This window comes from Heptranchias perlo, chromosome 4 (assembly GCF_035084215.1).
Source record: "Heptranchias perlo isolate sHepPer1 chromosome 4, sHepPer1.hap1, whole genome shotgun sequence".
NCBI classification, from domain to species: domain Eukaryota; kingdom Metazoa; phylum Chordata; class Chondrichthyes; order Hexanchiformes; family Hexanchidae; genus Heptranchias; species Heptranchias perlo.
Window position 1 is genome coordinate 38289638 of NC_090328.1, and position 18242 is coordinate 38307879.

General features: G+C 42.1%; 1 protein-coding gene across 1 annotated transcript in view; it reads right to left on the minus strand.

Annotated features, from left to right (window-relative positions):
• Positions 1 to 982: 982 nt before the first annotated feature.
• LOC137320472 (EGF-like repeat and discoidin I-like domain-containing protein 3) overlaps positions 983 to 18242 on the minus strand; it is a 204626-nt gene continuing 187366 nt past the window's right edge. The window contains exons 10-11 of the mRNA XM_067982171.1: positions 2531 to 2686; positions 983 to 1372 (exon numbers count right to left, since the gene is read on the minus strand). Coding sequence (XP_067838272.1) covers positions 1226 to 1372; positions 2531 to 2686 — 303 coding nt within the window. The 3' untranslated portion in view covers positions 983 to 1225. The remainder of the gene's footprint in view (positions 1373 to 2530; positions 2687 to 18242) is intronic.

An 18242-nucleotide genomic window follows, 5' to 3' on the forward strand; every position in this document is an offset into this window, starting at 1 on the left:
GCATCTGAATCACTGTTATATTACATAGGTGTGAGTTTTATATGAAGCTGTTATAATTTAGTTTGCTGTGTTGCAGAATTCAAGCACTGGGGCAAAATTGACTTACACCCATCTGTGTGCATCAAGTCACTAAACAACAAATGACTTAAAATGAGTGACTTACAATGAAATAATGTAGTGTATTCATTGATATACAAAGGTCATTTTACATTGGTCTAAATCATAACAGAACTAAATGGATTGGGACTCGGCAGACAGCTCATGTGTGAACGACTCCCTCAAACTTAAATCCACACTTATTAATCACAACAGCATTTCTTTTTCCTCCTATTTCTTCTCCATGACAGCATTTGTTTCTCTTTTTTCAAAAAATAAAGTTTGTAACTGAATAACTTAAATTGGAAATGCAAACAGGTAGTACAATAATGATAAACTTTGGAATCCTTGAGTGCGCTCCAAACAAAAAGTGGTTGATGTGTACCCACACATTAGCATTTATTATATTGTTTATTCAGGGATCCATTGTCTTATGCATTCAGGGATCACAAAGTTTATTGCCTAATTATTATTTTGATAAATTAGTCACCTAATATGCCTTTACTATTTTTATCCATTATTATTTTAAGCACATGTCCTACATTTTCATAGCCAAGTTTGTAAGTTGGAAGGTTTGTAAGCATAATTTCATGCATGTGGGAAAAATGGCACCCTAAAAGGGATTTTCAGCCTCTTATAATACTGTGGGACATGCAGAATTTGTAGATTGAAAGCTTTATCAGTGCTCAATTATTTTAATGTCTGGTACATTTTGACTGTAACGACAAAGAGAAATTGAAACTGGACTATTGAAAAGAATACCCTTGGAAGTCAAAGAGAAAAAGAGAGAATTTTTAAAAAAGTTTACAATAAATAAGATACAATATTGGCACCTGCAGTAACGATTAGAGATTTTAATCCTATGCATATCAATCAAACTTGGGGGAGGGAACAAAAAGTCTGCAAATACATAAGTTTATTTCATTATGTACAAATTAACAAAACACATGAAAATAAACTTCTAAGGAAGAAAAAACACCATATGAAATTCTGATAAAGGGCAGGCCTAGACCACCTAACTTGACTCATGCCTATCACAAACTGAACATTTGTTCATGAAAACCCTTTAATATCTTACAGGTTTGTGCAGTTTTTGTTGAGATATTCTAGGGACAGTAGCCAACATTCATCACTCTTCTGTGCATCCCAGTAACTCCGTCCGCAGAGTGATTCGGCCGTACCATGACCAGGGCAAGATCCTAATATATTGTGCGTAAATAGGAGGATCTATTACATTTTTTCTGTGCGTATCATTATCAAAATTACCTTGGAAAACCTGCCAATTGAAAAAGAAAATGTGTTACTGCTAAACAAACAGCAATATGACCCCTCTCCCCCCTATCAAACATTACCATCTACAGTTCATTTTGATAAGACATTGCAAGACAGCAGGGAGGAAAAGCAAGGATTCCAGTATAGGGATCACTTGCTTGAAACTAATTTTTGTACTGCTCTTGTAACAGCAATTCATTTAACATGAGGATCTATTTCTCTCTCTCTCTCTCTCCTTCAGCTGATAACAATAACCCAGTAACCCATTGCTATGCTGACCCAGTTTTACTTCCACAGGACAACAACAGATCACTGGATTTTCTGACCTTTCTTTATTTTACATACTATGAGGAAAGTCTTTTCACATTCAAATGATTGTTCCCTCGTTCCTTTCTAGATATATTTGGAGCTGGAATAAAAATGGATAATGAAAATGTCTTGCACCAGGCACTGAATTGAACCATTAATTTAGATGGTGATCTAAATAGCACTGGATTCTCATGCTAGCTGATCCAAAATCTCTGCTCGACCAGGGCACAGAGATTATGGAACTAACTAGTATGAATGCCTACTAATTTAGCAGCATAAATGTGTTCTTAAAGCATCCATGGGTATGCCCTTCAAAGACGGATGATTGCAAATCCTGAAGCATACTTTTGAGTCTGGGCTCAATAAGCTCTTAAATCACATGACAATGAGACTGGAGCCGATACCTCAAGGTCAACATTGGTGATGGCATTTTTTCAGTGGCTAAGGTTCAAATAAAAGACTATCTAGTCCAGTTGCCAATATCAATCACCTTGATCATTGAGAAGACCTCAATTTATATTGCAAATAGATTCCTCCCTATGTATTGCTGATGCAGTCTTAAATGCCAAATTCAAAAGGGTGATTCGAAAATTAGCGCTGCTGCACCTTAACATAACAAGGTGTTAAAACTGAAACAGCTTTCCTAATGCTTTTTATCGCTTGTCTTCACAAAAGCAAAATCCCTAATGATTTGCCCATTTGATTATCTTAGTTACACATTAAATAAAAGATATGAAGGGGGGGAAAACAAAATCTTCAGAAAACCTACAGGAACTCAAGAAATACTGAATAAGTTCCTCTGTTGAATCATGGCAACTCAGTAAGTGGAAATCTTAATTTTTCTAATACTCACCTTATCCTTTTGTTGTTTTACATCTTTATAAATAGACCAGTTCCTTCCATCATTACTGTAGGCTACCTTGTACGAACCCACAAATTGTATGTGACCAAAGTCTTTTGCGCCCTGGGTGATAATACCAGTCACTTTAGTTGGAACAAGCAGATCAATCTGAAAGTGGAAGAAATGTAAAATATAAAACATTTCCAGGGATAAAAACAGGGAGTTCCACCAGCTTTTTGGGGAGAAAAAAAAGTTATGCAAAATATTTCAATCTTTTGTTTTATGTAAAATATTTTGCTTATCAAAGTAGCTTTAGTAAGTTCTAGACTCTACTATCATTTGCATCTTTCAAAAATATTACTTATCAAGTCATGCTAAAAATTATACTAAGCTGTTGTAGAGTACTAAACAGAATTGAATAAAAGTAAAGTGAAAAATGAAAATTCTCAGTATTTTCTGGATTACCATCTTGTTTATTTTGGTGCAGAGATGCTACAGCAGTTATTAAGAGTTGTGTAAATAAGTAAATATTTGCAGAAGCCAGCCTCAATGTTTACATATTTTTTTTAAATTCCGAGAAGAATGAAACCGATAACTCAATGTTCCTCAATGTTTAAGACTGGTTTCCAAAATAGACAGCCATTTAATAAACTTTGTAAAAATGTGATATTTTGCATCAAACAACAGCAAATATTACAATATAAATGTCCCTCTTTGGACAGCATCTGGAATGTCCCAAAATATCTAAATCTAATTATCATTTGGACAATTTCTTTTGTTCTTTCATTAAAGAACTATTCCAAGTCTCTCACTGTTTTTTTAAATGGATACAAGAGGATAGAAATTCCCCCACAAACAAAATCATATGCCAATTTTGATCTTAGCCATCTGATAATGAAACACAAGGAGGAATTTCTAGTCATGAACACAGCTCACTTATATTTCCAGCCACCAATCATAGTTAATTTTTAAAAAGTGCAAAACATCAAGAAGCACATGGACTTCTTTGTTATTAATATTGAGACCCACCATTCAGCTGCAACTGCTGTTTCCCCCCTTCCCCTTGGCCACCAAGACCAACCTCCCCCCAGGACTGCTCCGCCGTGGCCCTGAACCTTCGTCTGTCTCCAGTTTCGCCCTCATCTCCTCTCATGCCCTCTCTAAGCTCACCTCGTCATGAAAGCCACCTCTGCTCCTTTGACCCCATTCCCACTAAACTGATGAATGTACAACTTCTCTTCCTGGCTCCCATGCTAGCTGACATTGCAAATGGTTCTCTCTCCTCAGGTACTATCCCCCTCCCTTTCAAAACCGTTGTCATTATCCTCCCCAAAATACTACCTTCAATCCCTCTGTCCTTGCAAACTGCCACCCCATCTCCAATCTCCCTTTCCTCTCCAATATCCTTGAATATGTAATCGCCTCGCAATCCATGCCCATCTTTCCCACATTCCCTGTTTGAATCTCTCTGATCATGTTCCCACCCCTGCCACAGCACCGAAACAGCCCTAACCAAAGTAACAAATGACATCTGCTGTGACTGTGAACACGACTGTGGTGCATTATTCCTCCTTGACCTCTCTGCAGCTTTTGACATGATCAACCACACTACTGTCCTCCAACACATCTTTTCTGTTGTTCTGTTGGATTGCCCTTGCTTGGTTCCACTCTTGCCTATCTGATCGTAAGTAGGATCATCATTAATGTTTCTCCTCCCACCTATGCACCATTGCCTCCAGAAACCCTAAGGATCTATCCTTAGTCCCCTACTCTTCCTTATGCTTCCCCTTGTGATATTATCTGAAGACATGGGGTCAGCTTCCACATATATGCTGACAACATCCAGCTCCACCTCTTTATCACCTCTCTTGACTCTTCCTTCTATGTTGTTAGATTGCTAGTCTGACATCCAGTCTTGATGAGCCTTTCCTCAACCACTGTCTCAGGCTGAATCAGACTGTTCGCAACCTTGGCATTCTATTGGATCAGGAGCTGCGCTTCCATTCCCATAACATCTCCATCACAAAGTCCGCCTACTTCTACCCCAATAACATCGCCCATCTGCTGCTGAAACCCTCATTTATGGCTTTGTGACCTTAAGACTGGGTTATTCCAATAATCTCGTGGCTGGTCTCCCATCCTCTACCCTTTGTAAATTTCAGTTCATCCAAAACTCTGCTACCCGTATTCTATCCTGTACCAAGTCCTGCTCACCAATCCCCTGTCCTAGCTAATCCACATTGGCTCCTGGCCCCCAACACCTTAAATTTAAATTTCTCATCCGGGCTTCTTCTGCATTCCCCACCGCCCCCCCTCCCTTCACCCCCACCATTGGCGGTCATGCCTTCAGCGGCTAGGCCCCAAGCTTTGCAATTCCCTCCCTCCTCTCCATCTCATATGAACATAGGAATATAGGAACAGAAGTAGGCCATTCAGCTCCTCATGCCTGCTCCGCCATTTGATAAGATCATGGCTGATCTGTGATCTAACTCCATATACCTGCCTTTGGCCCATATCCCTTAATACCTTTGGTTGCCAAAAAGCTATCTATCTCACATTTAAATTTAGCAATTGAGCTAGTATCAATTGCCGTTTGCAGAAGAGAGTTCCAAACTTCTACCACCCTTTGTGTGTAGAAATGTTTTCTAATCTCACTCCTGAAAGGTCTGGCTCTAATTTTTAGACTGTGCCCCCTACTCCTAGAATCCCCAAACAGCGGAAATAGTTTCTCTCTATCCACCCTATCTGTTCCCCTTAATATCTTATAAACTTTGATCAGATCACCCCTTAACCTTCTAAACTCTAGAGAATACAACCCCAATTTGTGTAATCTCTCCTCGTAACTTAACCCTTGAAGTCCAGGTATCATTCTAGTAAACCTACGCTGCACTCCCTCCAAGGCCAATATATCCTTCCGAAGGTGCGGTGCCCAGAACTGCTCACAGTACTCCAGGTGCGTTCTAACCAGGGTCTCCTCCTTTAGGACCCTCCTTTAAATCCAGCTCTCTGACCAAGCTTTTGATCATCTCTCCTACTAACTCCTTCTTTGGCTCAGCATCCATTTTTTTGATTACGCCTCTGAAGCACACTGGGGTGTTTTTCTATGTTAAAGGTATTATTTAAATTCAAGTTGCTGTTAATTAAAGGTTTTTATTAAATTCAAAAAAACTCAAATTATCCAATAGTATGGATTAAGCAATTTGAATAAAATCGTAATGGAGGTTCTTTTTACACAATTTCAATTTGAATTAATAGATAATTTGAATTAAGCAACTTTGAATGAAGAGGAGTCAACTATCAGAATGTTTCAATTTCTGCACTATAAGTTGAAGTAGTGTTCAAGTCCTGATTTGAAAGTTGCATTTCCTTTAAAGTGTTCTCCCTCATGTATGTTTTTCTTTCCTGTAAACATGAAGGAGAGACTTGTATACCATACAACTTATAGGCTTGTATTGAAATGGCAAGTGAAGAAGCAAACATATTCATATGTATCCTAAATACTGTGCAAATTGGATTGAAATCAAGCCAAATCTTTCAAAGATTTAGACAGCTTGGTTGTCATGCCAAATAGTTTAAGTAGAAACCTGAAAAACATGACCCTCAATTCAATATTGTGAGGTAATAACTTGTTAATCCTTCAATGTCAAACAGCTTCCATGTGTGAGATTACATGGAGCGGATCCTGCGAGTGCGATAAACAGGTTTGTTACATGGTGCCAAGATGCCATAATTATGATGACCTTATCTTAGAGGGATTTTCCATATAAATCTAATTGGTTTAAAAATGTAAAATTACCCATTTGTGTTACAAAATCAGGAGAAAAGTTAGTAATCATTTATAATCTTAAAAGGTTTTTAATAATTTTTAATAAATCTAATTTTTTGTGATTAACCATCATCGGAGTGATTTTCACCTGCCTACCACCCCATTTTTCAGCTTGAATGGGATGGTGGACTGACAAAATTTTTTTTTTAAATCGTCTGCTCACTCGAGGCCCTCCCGACTCGATTTTTGAGTGAGTCTTTAACTAGGCGGCCATTGTTCCTGCCCAAAACATCGGGGACCTGTGTCGTACTTGGGACACATGGGGCATGATTTTAGCTAGGTGCCAGGAACCCAGCCCGTCCCTAGATATTCGCATGGGGAACTGGGAAGCCAAATAAGTGCGTCGTAATCTGCGATCACAACTCAACTGAAGGTAAGTATTTGTGCTTCTGGGTTTCCCATGTGCCAGGCAGCCAGATTGACTGTCGGGAGGGAAAGGAGCCATGAATCGGACAGGGGGAAGGGAGGGAGAGGGAGATCGTGGGCCCTGGAAGAAATCGGAGGGGTGGAGGGACAGGGACGACATCGAGTGAGCCTTGGATAAGGTTGGGGTGTCCAGCATCTGGGGCGAGGTCCAGGTCCAGTATCGGGGGGGTGGGGGGGAATCAGCCGATCGCGGGGTTATGTCGCGCCAGGTGGGGCCCAGAAGCCAAATGAGTAATCTGGATGAAGCACTCCTGCTCTTCCTGGCCCACAAGCAGTGCAATAAAAGCATTCACCTCATGGATCCGACCCTTTCTGCCTGACATGAATCGGAAACAATGGGGAACCCGAACAGGTCAGATTAAAGTTGTTTTATTTTTGTAATACACAAAAAATTAAGTACTTTAATTGTCGCAATGAGGTACATTGCCCCTTTAAGGATTGGTCCGCCGGCTTTAAGTGGGGGCGGGACTTCCGGGTCCAAAAGCACCTGGGTCAAACCTGGAAGTGGACGTGTTGGAGCCGGGATGCGGTCCTGCTCCAAAAAGCCACTATTTTTCTGCCCAACCGCCCCCATCCCGGCTGTCCTCGGGGGTTAAAATTACCCGTATGGGGGCTGATTTTCGATTCCAGCATTCATCAGTGAGAATTTTGGTTTTCCAGTGGGTGTGCACTGCCCAGTGGAATTGACGCTGTACAGCTGAACCAGCAATCCTGCTGCATGCCACTCCAAAAAAAGCTTAAAGTTCATTTTGCCATTGATTTTCGTGGGCCAGGAGGAGTTTGCATGAATGTTCTTTGCCCCACAGAAATATTCCCGCCCACTGCACGTCCTTCCATGCCCCCCCAACCCCGCTCATCCCCCACATTGCCTGCAAAGTGACAAGTGACATCTTCTTTGACTTTAAGGCCTTACCTCTGGCAAAGGAGCCACTGGATTTCCCACCCCCCTCTAATGAGGCTAGAGCACGAAAATAGTTTGTGCCTCTGATGAGCTTCATCGGGCAGGCGGTGCGATGAATGCTGGAATGGAAAATCAGCCTCCATGTGTCCCCAAGTAATCAACTGCATTCATATCATCAGCATAAATGTTGCCTAAATGTGCACGGGCCGATTTTCCTCTCCTCAGTTTCCAAGTATAAAGCAGAGGAAACAGGGACGGGGTGGAGGGGAGGTTAGGGAGGGGAGAATGGGAGTGGTTACAGAACTATGCTGACCAGGCAGGAGAGTGTGTAACTAGCCTTCCCACTTATTTTCCTTCTCCAATGCCTGATAAGCCCATTTAAAGGGGCGCCCAGAAGAAGAGGGCCTTAGGCCTTTCGCCTGGACTTTCTCAGGTCAGAGAATCCAAATGAGGCAGGTAACAAGAAGATAGTACCTGGAAAAAGGCAAGTACCTTTTCTTTACAGATACCAGAAACCATCCTTGTGCCTGAGGCCTTCTTGATGCTACTTTCAGACAGCAGCAGGAATGTTCTTGTGACCAGGTGTTCTCAAAATTTACAAAACCTACATTGTACTTTAGATAAAGATCTATTTTACATTTTGTACTTTTGTTTGCTTATGGCGTAATTTTCTATTTAATGAAACAAGGGTAGTATTGGTGGCATCAAAAAATGCTGCTAATATTTTTAAACTTTGTCTGGATTTTACCCTATTCATTTTAGAATGAAACTGCATTTTAACCACACACAGAACTATTGATTTCAGAGGAACTCAACTTTACAAAATCTGAATATTTATATGCAATCAACCACTTTGAAGTTGAAACATGATCATAGTGCATTAAAAGAGTTTACAAGGCCCCACTTCAGGTTAGCTATGGCTGGTATCTGAAACAAGGCCTCAAAACTTAAAATGTATGCATTTAACCACAGATACTCTCTATGGAGCATCAAAATATTTACAGTATTGCATACCACAAATTTCAAGCATTAACTAGTCACAGAATGATCCTATCAAGAAAAGTCAATTTGGAACATGCTTTGTGTACCTCATGAAGATGTTGTAAATTTGTTTTTTTGTGGTAAAATAAAATCTACTCTATTTACAATTGTTTCAACTGGCATGAAATTTACTGACTATAGAAATTTCCATTTCAAATTTACAACATCTTTGCATGCTGTCACATATCATAAAGTAACTATTTCCAACAAGAGAAATTGTTTAAAATGGCCATGATTGGGACTGAATGAAGTAATGGGTTTGCTCACTACTCTTCCACCTATCACGTCTGGGTTACAATTCCAGACAGATGGAGGAAAGTCTTCTGTGTGGTGGCTGCAAAGGTCCTATGTAAAATAAGCTTGAGTAGCCCCAACCTAACTTCCAATAGACAAGTCCACTGCCCCATTTGGTACTAATTTGGGAATCTCATGAGAGCACCAGCACACAAAATGGAAATGTTACTCTGGTACAGTCAAGGGCTTCTCTAAGAACAGGGCTAAATCACATAAATAGGGAGAGTGTAAAGGAAGCTTTACTTTGCAGCAGGCTATGTTATACCTGGCCTTTGTTTAATGTACACTGGACACTTGAATGGAAAAGTTTTACATTAACAGTGGTATCCATCACCGTAATAAGCAGATATTTCACCTAACAAAAAGAAGCATGATCCTCCACTGTCAGGTTTGATCTATGGTGATCATTTTCATGAGACTACACTAAAGTGGGGGTTAATACTGCATGTACTGGAGTAGTTAAAATGTCAGCATGTTTTATAGTACAGTTTTGTGCTGGCGTTAAGAGAAATAAGTACTCTTTGTTCTCTTGTGATAAAGATCATAATTACAAATTGTTCCTTACTATGGGTAATTATTTAGCTTTGCAGAATTTAGATCCAAGAAATAGGTCAACAAATCCTGTGTACATAAATACGACAAATTATTGTGTTTAAAGAAATTAGTGCTTTGAAGTATTTAAGGAATCCATTAGTTGCAGACTTTAAAACAAATGTTTCTCATTAAAATAAGCATATTTCAGAGGGATATTCCAAATAGAACTGTATAATTCAAAAGGCAAAGCTTAGCCAATGTTTGCAGTAAAGGGTCATTCTGAACAAAGTGTCGCAATATAAAGAAATTTTTGCAACAGCTTAAAATGCACCCCAGGGGTCCGAAATCACAGCTGCACCTTGTAATATGTTAATATTACCCAAAGACCAACAAAATCCCATCAAATGAAGAGCACCAGCTAGGATTCATTAAAATGCATTAGAAAGGCAGGAAGCCGAAGTAGAAAAGAAAAAAGAAATACTTGCATTTATATAGCGTCTTTCATGACCTCAGGACATCCCAAAGCACTTTTCACCCAAGAAGCGTAGTCACTGTTGTAATGTAGGAAACTATAGCCCTCCCACACGTGAGTGCAATTTTCAGTGTGAATCCCAAATCCTTCTTAATCTTAAAGTTAGGTTGCATCCCCTGCATGCATTTATCACTGAAGTCTTTTTGAGGCACAGGTAAGTTGAAGGGCTTCCCCCCAGTCCTATTAGAAAAAGGGAGGGCAAAGGGGGAGCAGTTGTTCCCCAATGACGCCCTAAGGTCAGGATGAAGAAGGCCTGGACAGAGATGTCGGAAGGGTCAGTCTAGCAGCATCACCCCCAGGACCTGAGTTTAATGCAGAAAGAGGTTCAATGACCTCACAAGGGTATAAGATCGAGTACGGCACTTCACCTCTCTCATCACCACCTCACAACACTCTTTTCACTCCCTCCCCCACCACTCTCAACAATCCCCTCCTTTCCAGCACATCCCCTCAGGATACAACCACAAGGGCACACTGCAGCACCTCTCTTTCTCATTCTAAACACAGTCACCTCTTCCTTTGCTCTCTTCACACCACATACCTTCTCGCATCCTATCACTTGCACAATCACCGACTCCTCCCAACACTGCCTCCTCACTTCACATTACATATACTTCCCTTTACATTCATCACCTCCCCGTCCTCATTCCATCTTGCTTCTTCTACACCTTGCAACACAATCGCTATATGCACAAGCCGTACACTTCCCCACTTATCTTTTCAACAGCCACTCACCAACTCTCACCCTCTCTTTCTGCAGGACAAGTCTGCACATAATGTCAGGGAGATGACCAAGGGGAGTACCTAACCTCATCGCCCTCACCCACATGAAGCACAATGCCCAGAGATCACTGGCCCAGGCAGAGCCATGAGTATCAGTGAAAGGAAGGCTGGCGTCTTACTTCAGCAGGGTTCCCTGTATATTACTTGTATCCATTCATCCACCTCGGCAAATATAGAGCAACCGTGACAACTTGAAGCTGCATTCACAAGACCGTCAGCTTCAAATGTTTAGCTTCCATCTGCCATCCCATCTTTCTTGCAATCAAAGTCTTGGGGTACGATTTTAAAAGGGCAGCGTGATGGCAGTGGTGGGGGGGGAGGTTGGAAATCAATGGGCGCGCAGTGTAGGCCAAAAGCAGCTAAGCAGCCCAGCCACGGGCACGAGCAACCTGCCACTACCTCTGCTGCAGCCACAGGGGATGCACCACGTAGAAGTAGTAGGAAGAGAAAGGCTAAGGATTTGTGATCACAAAGAGTATGCACAAGGGTGTTTGACAGACTGTCATGTTTTTCATTTATATTTGGTTTTTGTTAAAGTCACATTTTAAATGATATCATTCTCACCACTACTGCCAAATCTTGCCCATTCTTGACTGCCTTTTGTGATAGTGCCCTTTCATGTGCTGCATCATGAACAGTGATTCTTGATGCCACCCAGTGGGTGACTTTACAGTGGGTGTATGTGTAGTTGCAGGACTTTTTTGTGCAGGGGGGAGGGGGCTGGTGTTGGCTCTGCTCTTTCCAGGTGGTGTGAAGACTGGATTATTCTCACTTTCTGATCTTATGAGAACTACTCACATATGAATGACTCTCTGGCCTCACAAGCAGCCAGGTGAGCTGCTGTTCTGCCCTTGGGTTTGTCCTCCTCCTCCTCCTGCTCCTGCTGCTGTTCCTCCTCAATGTTGATTGTAGATGTGGATGCTGGATGAGGGCATGGGGCCTCATCAACCGGTACCCCTCTCTGTTGCGCCCTGTTGTGCAGGACGCAACACACTACTATAATGCGACCCACTCTCGCTGGTGCGTATTGAAGCGCTCCCCCAGAATGATCGAGGCACTGAAATCGCATCTTCAGCAGCCCTATTGCATGTTCAATTACAGACCAGGTGGCGATGTGGCTGTTGTTGTATCGACCTATTGCTCACTGATGAGGTTCCTCAGAGGTGTCATGAGCCACGTGTGCAGGGGGTATCCCTTGTCCCCGAGGAACCAGCCCTTAAGGCGTGGTTTGGTGCGTGGAAGAGGTCCGGGATGTTGGATTCCCTCAGAACCAATCGTGGCAGCTGCCAGGGAATCTCGCACACACGTGAAGAAATCTTTTGCGGTGGTCACAAACGAACTGAGCGTTGATGGATTGATAACCATTTCTGTTGATGAACAGTTCTGGCTCGTGTGGAGATGCTCGGATTGCTGCATGCGTGCAATCGATTGCACCCTGTACATGTGGGAAGCCAGCCACTGAGCGGAATCCGACTGCCCTCTCCGTCTGGCTGAGGTCGTCCACGGGGAAGTTGACGTATTACAAGGCCCTGCAAAACAAGCCGTCGGTGACCTGCCTTATGCACTTGTGTGCGGACGACTGAGAGACCCCGGAGATGTCACCGGTGGCATCCTGGAATGATCCGGAGGCGAAGAATTTGAGGGCAGTGGTCACTTTAACAACGACGGGTAATGAGATGTCGCCAGGCCCAGCCGGGAGCAGCATGGCATGAAGGAGGCTGCAGTTGTCTGCGACCACCTGGCGGACCTAGATGGCTCTGGGTTGTGAGCGTTCTTCGGTGTCTTGGAACCCTGATTTCTGCTCGCTCCTCGAAAAGCCGATTTTCATTGCCCCCGATGCCGCCGCACTTTTGTTTTAAAACCAAGCCCTTGAACTGTACTTTTTCTCCTCACCCACTTTTAGTGCCTTAGCACTTTTCACAATTTTTTTTCAATCTGTTTTACCCCCTCTGTTCAAGGTATTAGCTCCTATAGGAAGCTACTGTAGTGAAATATGACACTGTGGCACGTTGGTTTATCAAGCACAATCATGCTTTTGAAATTCATGCTGGGTACTTCTATTTTGTCTTTATTTAGATACACGGTATCATAGAATCACAGAAGGAGGCTAATCATCCATCATGCCCATGCAGGCTCTTTTAAAGAGCTATCCAATTAGTTCCACTTCCCTGCTCTTTCCCCGTAGCCCTGCAAATTTTACCTTTTCATGTATATATCCAATTCCCATTTCATCTTTAATTAGAGCCCCTGAAATTTTCCCTTCAGATGTTCAATTAACTGGCCTGTATTTACCTGGCACAGTCTACCTTTTTAAAAATTGGTACTACATTCGCCAGTCTCCAGTCCTCCGGCACACATTCACAGGCAATAGAGTCCTGAAATATAATTCCTTGTCATTTTGTCTTTCTTTAGTCTATCTAATCTAACATCATAATACCACTCATCTTGCTTGCAACCACTTCACAGCCTCTCTGATAGCCTTCTGTGTAACACTACCTAGTCCATTTGATTTTATTCCTTTTTTTATTCATTCATGGGGTGTGGGCATCGCTTATTGCCCTTGAGAAGGTGGTGGTGAGCCGCCTTCTTGAACTGCTGCAGTTCATGTGGTGAAGGTTCTCCCACAGTGCTGTTAGGTAGGCAGTTCCAGGATTTTGACCCAGCGACAATGAAGGAACAGCGATATATTTCCAAGTCAGGATGGTGTGTGACATTGGGGGAATGTGCAGGTGGTGTTGTTCCCGTGTGCCTGCTACCTTTGTCCTTCTAGGTGGTAGAGGTCGCAGGTTTGGGAGATGTAGTCGAAGAAACCTTGGCGAGTTGCTGCAGTGCATCTTGTAGATAGTACACACTGCAGCCATGGTGCGCCGGTGATGGAGGGAGTGCATGTTTAAGGTGGTGGATGGGGTGCCAATCAAGCGGGCTGCTTTGTCCTGGATGGTGTCGAGCTTCTTGAGTGTTGTTGGAGCTGCACTCATCCAGGCAAGTGGAGAGTATTCCATCACATGCCTGACTTGTGCCTTGTAGATGGCCTCTGACCTGCTCTTGTAGCCTCAGTATTTATGTGGCTGGTCCAGTTTAGTTTCTGGTCAAAGGGGACCCCCAGGATGTTGATGGTGGGGGATTTTGGCGATGGTAATGCCATTGAATGTCAAGGGGAGGTGGTTAGACTCTTTCTTGTTGGAGATGGTCATTGCCTGGCACTTAAATGGCAAGTAACATTCGCACAAGACATCAGCCCAAGCCTGGGTGTTGTCCAGGTCTTGCTGCATGTGGGCACGGACTGCTTCGTTATCTGAGAGATTGTGAATGGAACTGAATACTGTGCAATCATCATCACTTCTGACCTTATGACGGAGGGGAGGTCATTGATGAAGCAGCTGAAGATGGTTGGGCCAGGACTATGTCCTGAGGAACTCCTGCAGCAGTGTCCTGGGGCTGAGATGATTGGCCTCCAACAACCACTACCATCTTCCTTTGTGCTAGGCATGACTCCAGCCACTGGAGAATTTTCCCCCTGATTCCTATTGACTTCAATTTTACTAGGGCTCCTTGATGTCACACTCAGTCAAAAGTTGCCTTAATGTCAAGGGCAGTCACTCTCTCCTCACCTCTGGAATTCAGCTCTTTTGTCCATGTTTAGACCAAGGCTGTAATGAGGCCTGGAGCCGACTGGTCCTGGTGGAATCCAAACTGAGCATCGGTGAGCAGGTTATTGGTGAGTAAGTGCCGCTTGATAGCACTGTCGATGACACCTTTCATCACTTTGCTGATGATTGAGAGTAGACTGATGGGGCTGATTGGCCGGATTGGATTTGTCCTTTTTTTGTGGACAGGACATACCTGGGCAATTTTCCAATTTGTTGGGTAGATGCCAGTGTTGCAGCTGTACTGGAACAGCTTGGCTACTATATCCCTCTTGCACTTCTGCTTATCCCGACTCCATGTGAAGGCAATTAAAAAAAAAGTACCTCTTTGTTGATAGCTTCCAGCAGTCCCTTTAAAATCCACTGGTTAGGCCGCTGAATGATAGAATCCTACAGCACAGAAGGAGGCCATTTGGCCCTTCATGTCTGTGCCGGCTCTTTGAAAGAGCTGTCCAATTTAGTCCCACACCCCATCTTTTTCCCCATGAACCTGCAAATTAATCCTCTTCAAGTGCATGTCCAATTGCCTTTTGAAAGTTCCTATGGAATCTGCTTCCACCACCCTTTCAGGTAGTGCATTCCAGATCTTAACAACCCTCTGTTTGAAAAAAATTCTCCTAATTTCCCCTCTAGTTCTTTTGCCAATCATTTTAAGGCCATGACCTCTGGTTACCGATCCACTTACCAGATCAAACAGTTTCTCCCTACTTGCTCTATCAAAACCCCTCATTATTTTGAATACCTCTATTAGGTCTCCCCTTAACATTCTCTGCTCTAAGGAGAACAATCCCAGCTTCTCCAATCTCTCCACATAACTGAAGTCCCTCATCCCTGGTATCATCCTGGTAAACCTCCTCTGCACCCTCTCCAAGGCCTTGACATCCTTCATAAAGTGTGATGCCCAGAATTGTGCACAATACCCCAGCTGAGGCCTAACCAATGATCTGAAAGGTTTAGCATGACTTCCTTATTTTTGTATTCAATGCCTCTATTTACAATGTCATGTATCCCATACACTTTCTTGACCGCCTTATCAATTTGCCCTGCCTCTTTTCAAAGATTTGTGAATATAGACCCCCAGGTCCCTCTGCTCTTATAGTCCAAAAAATGGTCCACTAACCGCTGCTCTCTGTTTTGTTCCTTTAACCAAATTACTATCTATGCTGCCACATTCCCATTAATATTGTGTGCTGTAATTTTATCAACAGCTTCCTATGCGGCATGTATTCAAATATCTGTTGAAAATCCTTCTACTGAACATCTACTGCAAGTCCTTTATTAATACACTATTATTTCTGCAAAGAACTCTATTAAATTGATCAGATATGAGATGCCTTTACAACTTCATGCAGATGGTCCTCAATTATCACGTTTCTTTTAAATTAGTATTTTATCCCATCAGTTATGGATAAACCTCTAGAAGCTTATGGAAAGTACTTTTGCATATTCATAACTACAAAGGTCCAGACAAAATTCAAACTATAGAGTACGTGGAAAAACCATGCTACATATATACTGAAAAATGTATTATAAAAATTCAGCTTCTGCTGGGCTGTTTTATAATTGTAAATGCATTAGCCTTTCACTGGAAGACTCATGATACACAGTAGTCTGCAGTATAAAAGTATTACACCTCAGTTTAAAACAAAAACAGTATTATTGCTTAGAAATAATAATCTTCCTGTCAGTGAGTCATTAGACCTGGGCTGGTGTAGAGCCGCACTGCAAAACCAAGTTAACAGAACAAGAGTGGCTGTAGAAAGGAACATGTGACCTCCAGTGGCAAAACCAGAAAAGCTCACAAAAGGAATTAAACAAAAAGCCAGCTGGTTCACGAATGTCCTTTAGGGAAGGAAACCTTCAGTTTTACCTGGTCTGGCCTATATGCCTCCAGTTCCACACCAAAATGGTTGACTGTGAAGTGGCCTTGTAACCCACTCAGTTGTGTCAAATAACTACAAAGAATAACCTCACCACACAGGCTGCAGCAGTGCCTGTGATATCTTCCCTCTGACTTCCCTCAGTAGCCATGCATGCCATCAGAGCCCAGTGACTTATCCACCTTGAGTTCTGTTAATTTTTTCAAAACTACTCCTTTTCTGCAGTTAACTATAATTTCTTCCATATCTTCCTCTCCTTTACCTATGTTCTCACTTCCACCATTATTTGTAAAAAAACAGATGCAAAATATTTATTACCCGTTTTACCTTCATCCTCTACATGAAGACTCCTTCCTTCTTCTCCAAGTCGTCCTACCCTCTCACTATTTTTTAAAACTTTTTTATGCACGTAAAACTCCTCATTATTTCCTTGAACATTATCTGCTAGTCCTTCATGTTCCCTTTTAGTTCTTAAAATCTCCCTTTTCACCTCCTCACTACACTTTCCATAGTCATGATTTTCTTTAGTATTGTTAGCCCCAACATCATCATATGGCTCCCTTTTAAGTTTCAGTTTAGTGTTAATCTCTCTATTTACCCGTAAAACGCTATCATTTGATGCATCCTTGATTCCAATTTTTGGGAACATTAATCCTTATTCTTTTTCTGGTTTTCTCGTTTTTCTTTAGATATGCACAACAGTGTTTTTATCTCTCACTACATAATAGCCTCTTTCCATTTCTTCTCTGACAGTATCTTCACACTATTTATTTCAGCAAAGCCTTCTGCTTCTATTTCAATAGCTTTATTAATTCTGCTCTCCCTCTCTAGTCCTAAAACTAGATTTGTCCCAGCCCCCTGCATATAATTTTAAGTCCTCCCTCACTGATCTTATTTACCCTCTCCACTAAGACACTGCTTTTGTTTTAGAGTCATAGAGTCATAGAGTCATACAGCACGGATAGAGGCCCTTCGGCCCATCGTGTCCGCGCCGGCCATCAGCCCTGTCTACTCTAATCCCATATTCCAGCATTTTGTTTGATATAGTCTTCCCTTGTTCCAGGAGTCACTTCAATGTCCCAAGTAAGTGAACCCTTCCCAATGCACCAGTTTTCTCTTCCTAATTTTCTACTGCTTAACCTTTCCAGTGTGTGGCAGAGGAATCAATCAGAGAGTACCAGCTTTGAGGTCTTGTTTTTCAATCTAGTGCCTAACTTCTTAAAGTTTCTCAATAAGATCTTCAGTGTACTTCTACTTATGTCATTGGTTCAAATGTGGCCATTACTTTTGGCTACTCTCCCTCCCTATCCACTGAGGGGTGGAAATTCCTTTCAGCCCATTTTCAGGCTTGAAATAGGTGGTGTGCTGGGAGCGTGTGCCAGAATACCACCCGAAATTGGGCCTCAGGCCTCATCAGCACATTGCTGGCAAGCTGCGGAGAACAGCTAACCGCACCTCTTTTGTATCCAATTAAATATCTACTACCACCTCAAACCAGCTCACAGTTAAGGCATCAAATAAACAACTTCAAACAGCTCTTAGTATTGAACAGCTAAAATGAAGCAAATTTAAATAAATTTAAACTCAAAATAAAATAAAATATATAAAGCAAAATTTCAATACTTATGTCCAATCGTTCCTACTGAAGCTAAACGCCACATTGTTCTGGCCCTTCACACTCCATTGACCTGGCAGCACATGATTCAGTGAATGAATGAATGAATGAATGAAAGCATAATAACTGCTGACTGGGGAGCAGGCATTAAACTGCATAATCTATCTAGTACTCTTGATCAGTAACCAGATGAATACTGATGGAGTCAATTTAGATATTCCCCCTGTTGTGAAAGTATGAGAGCC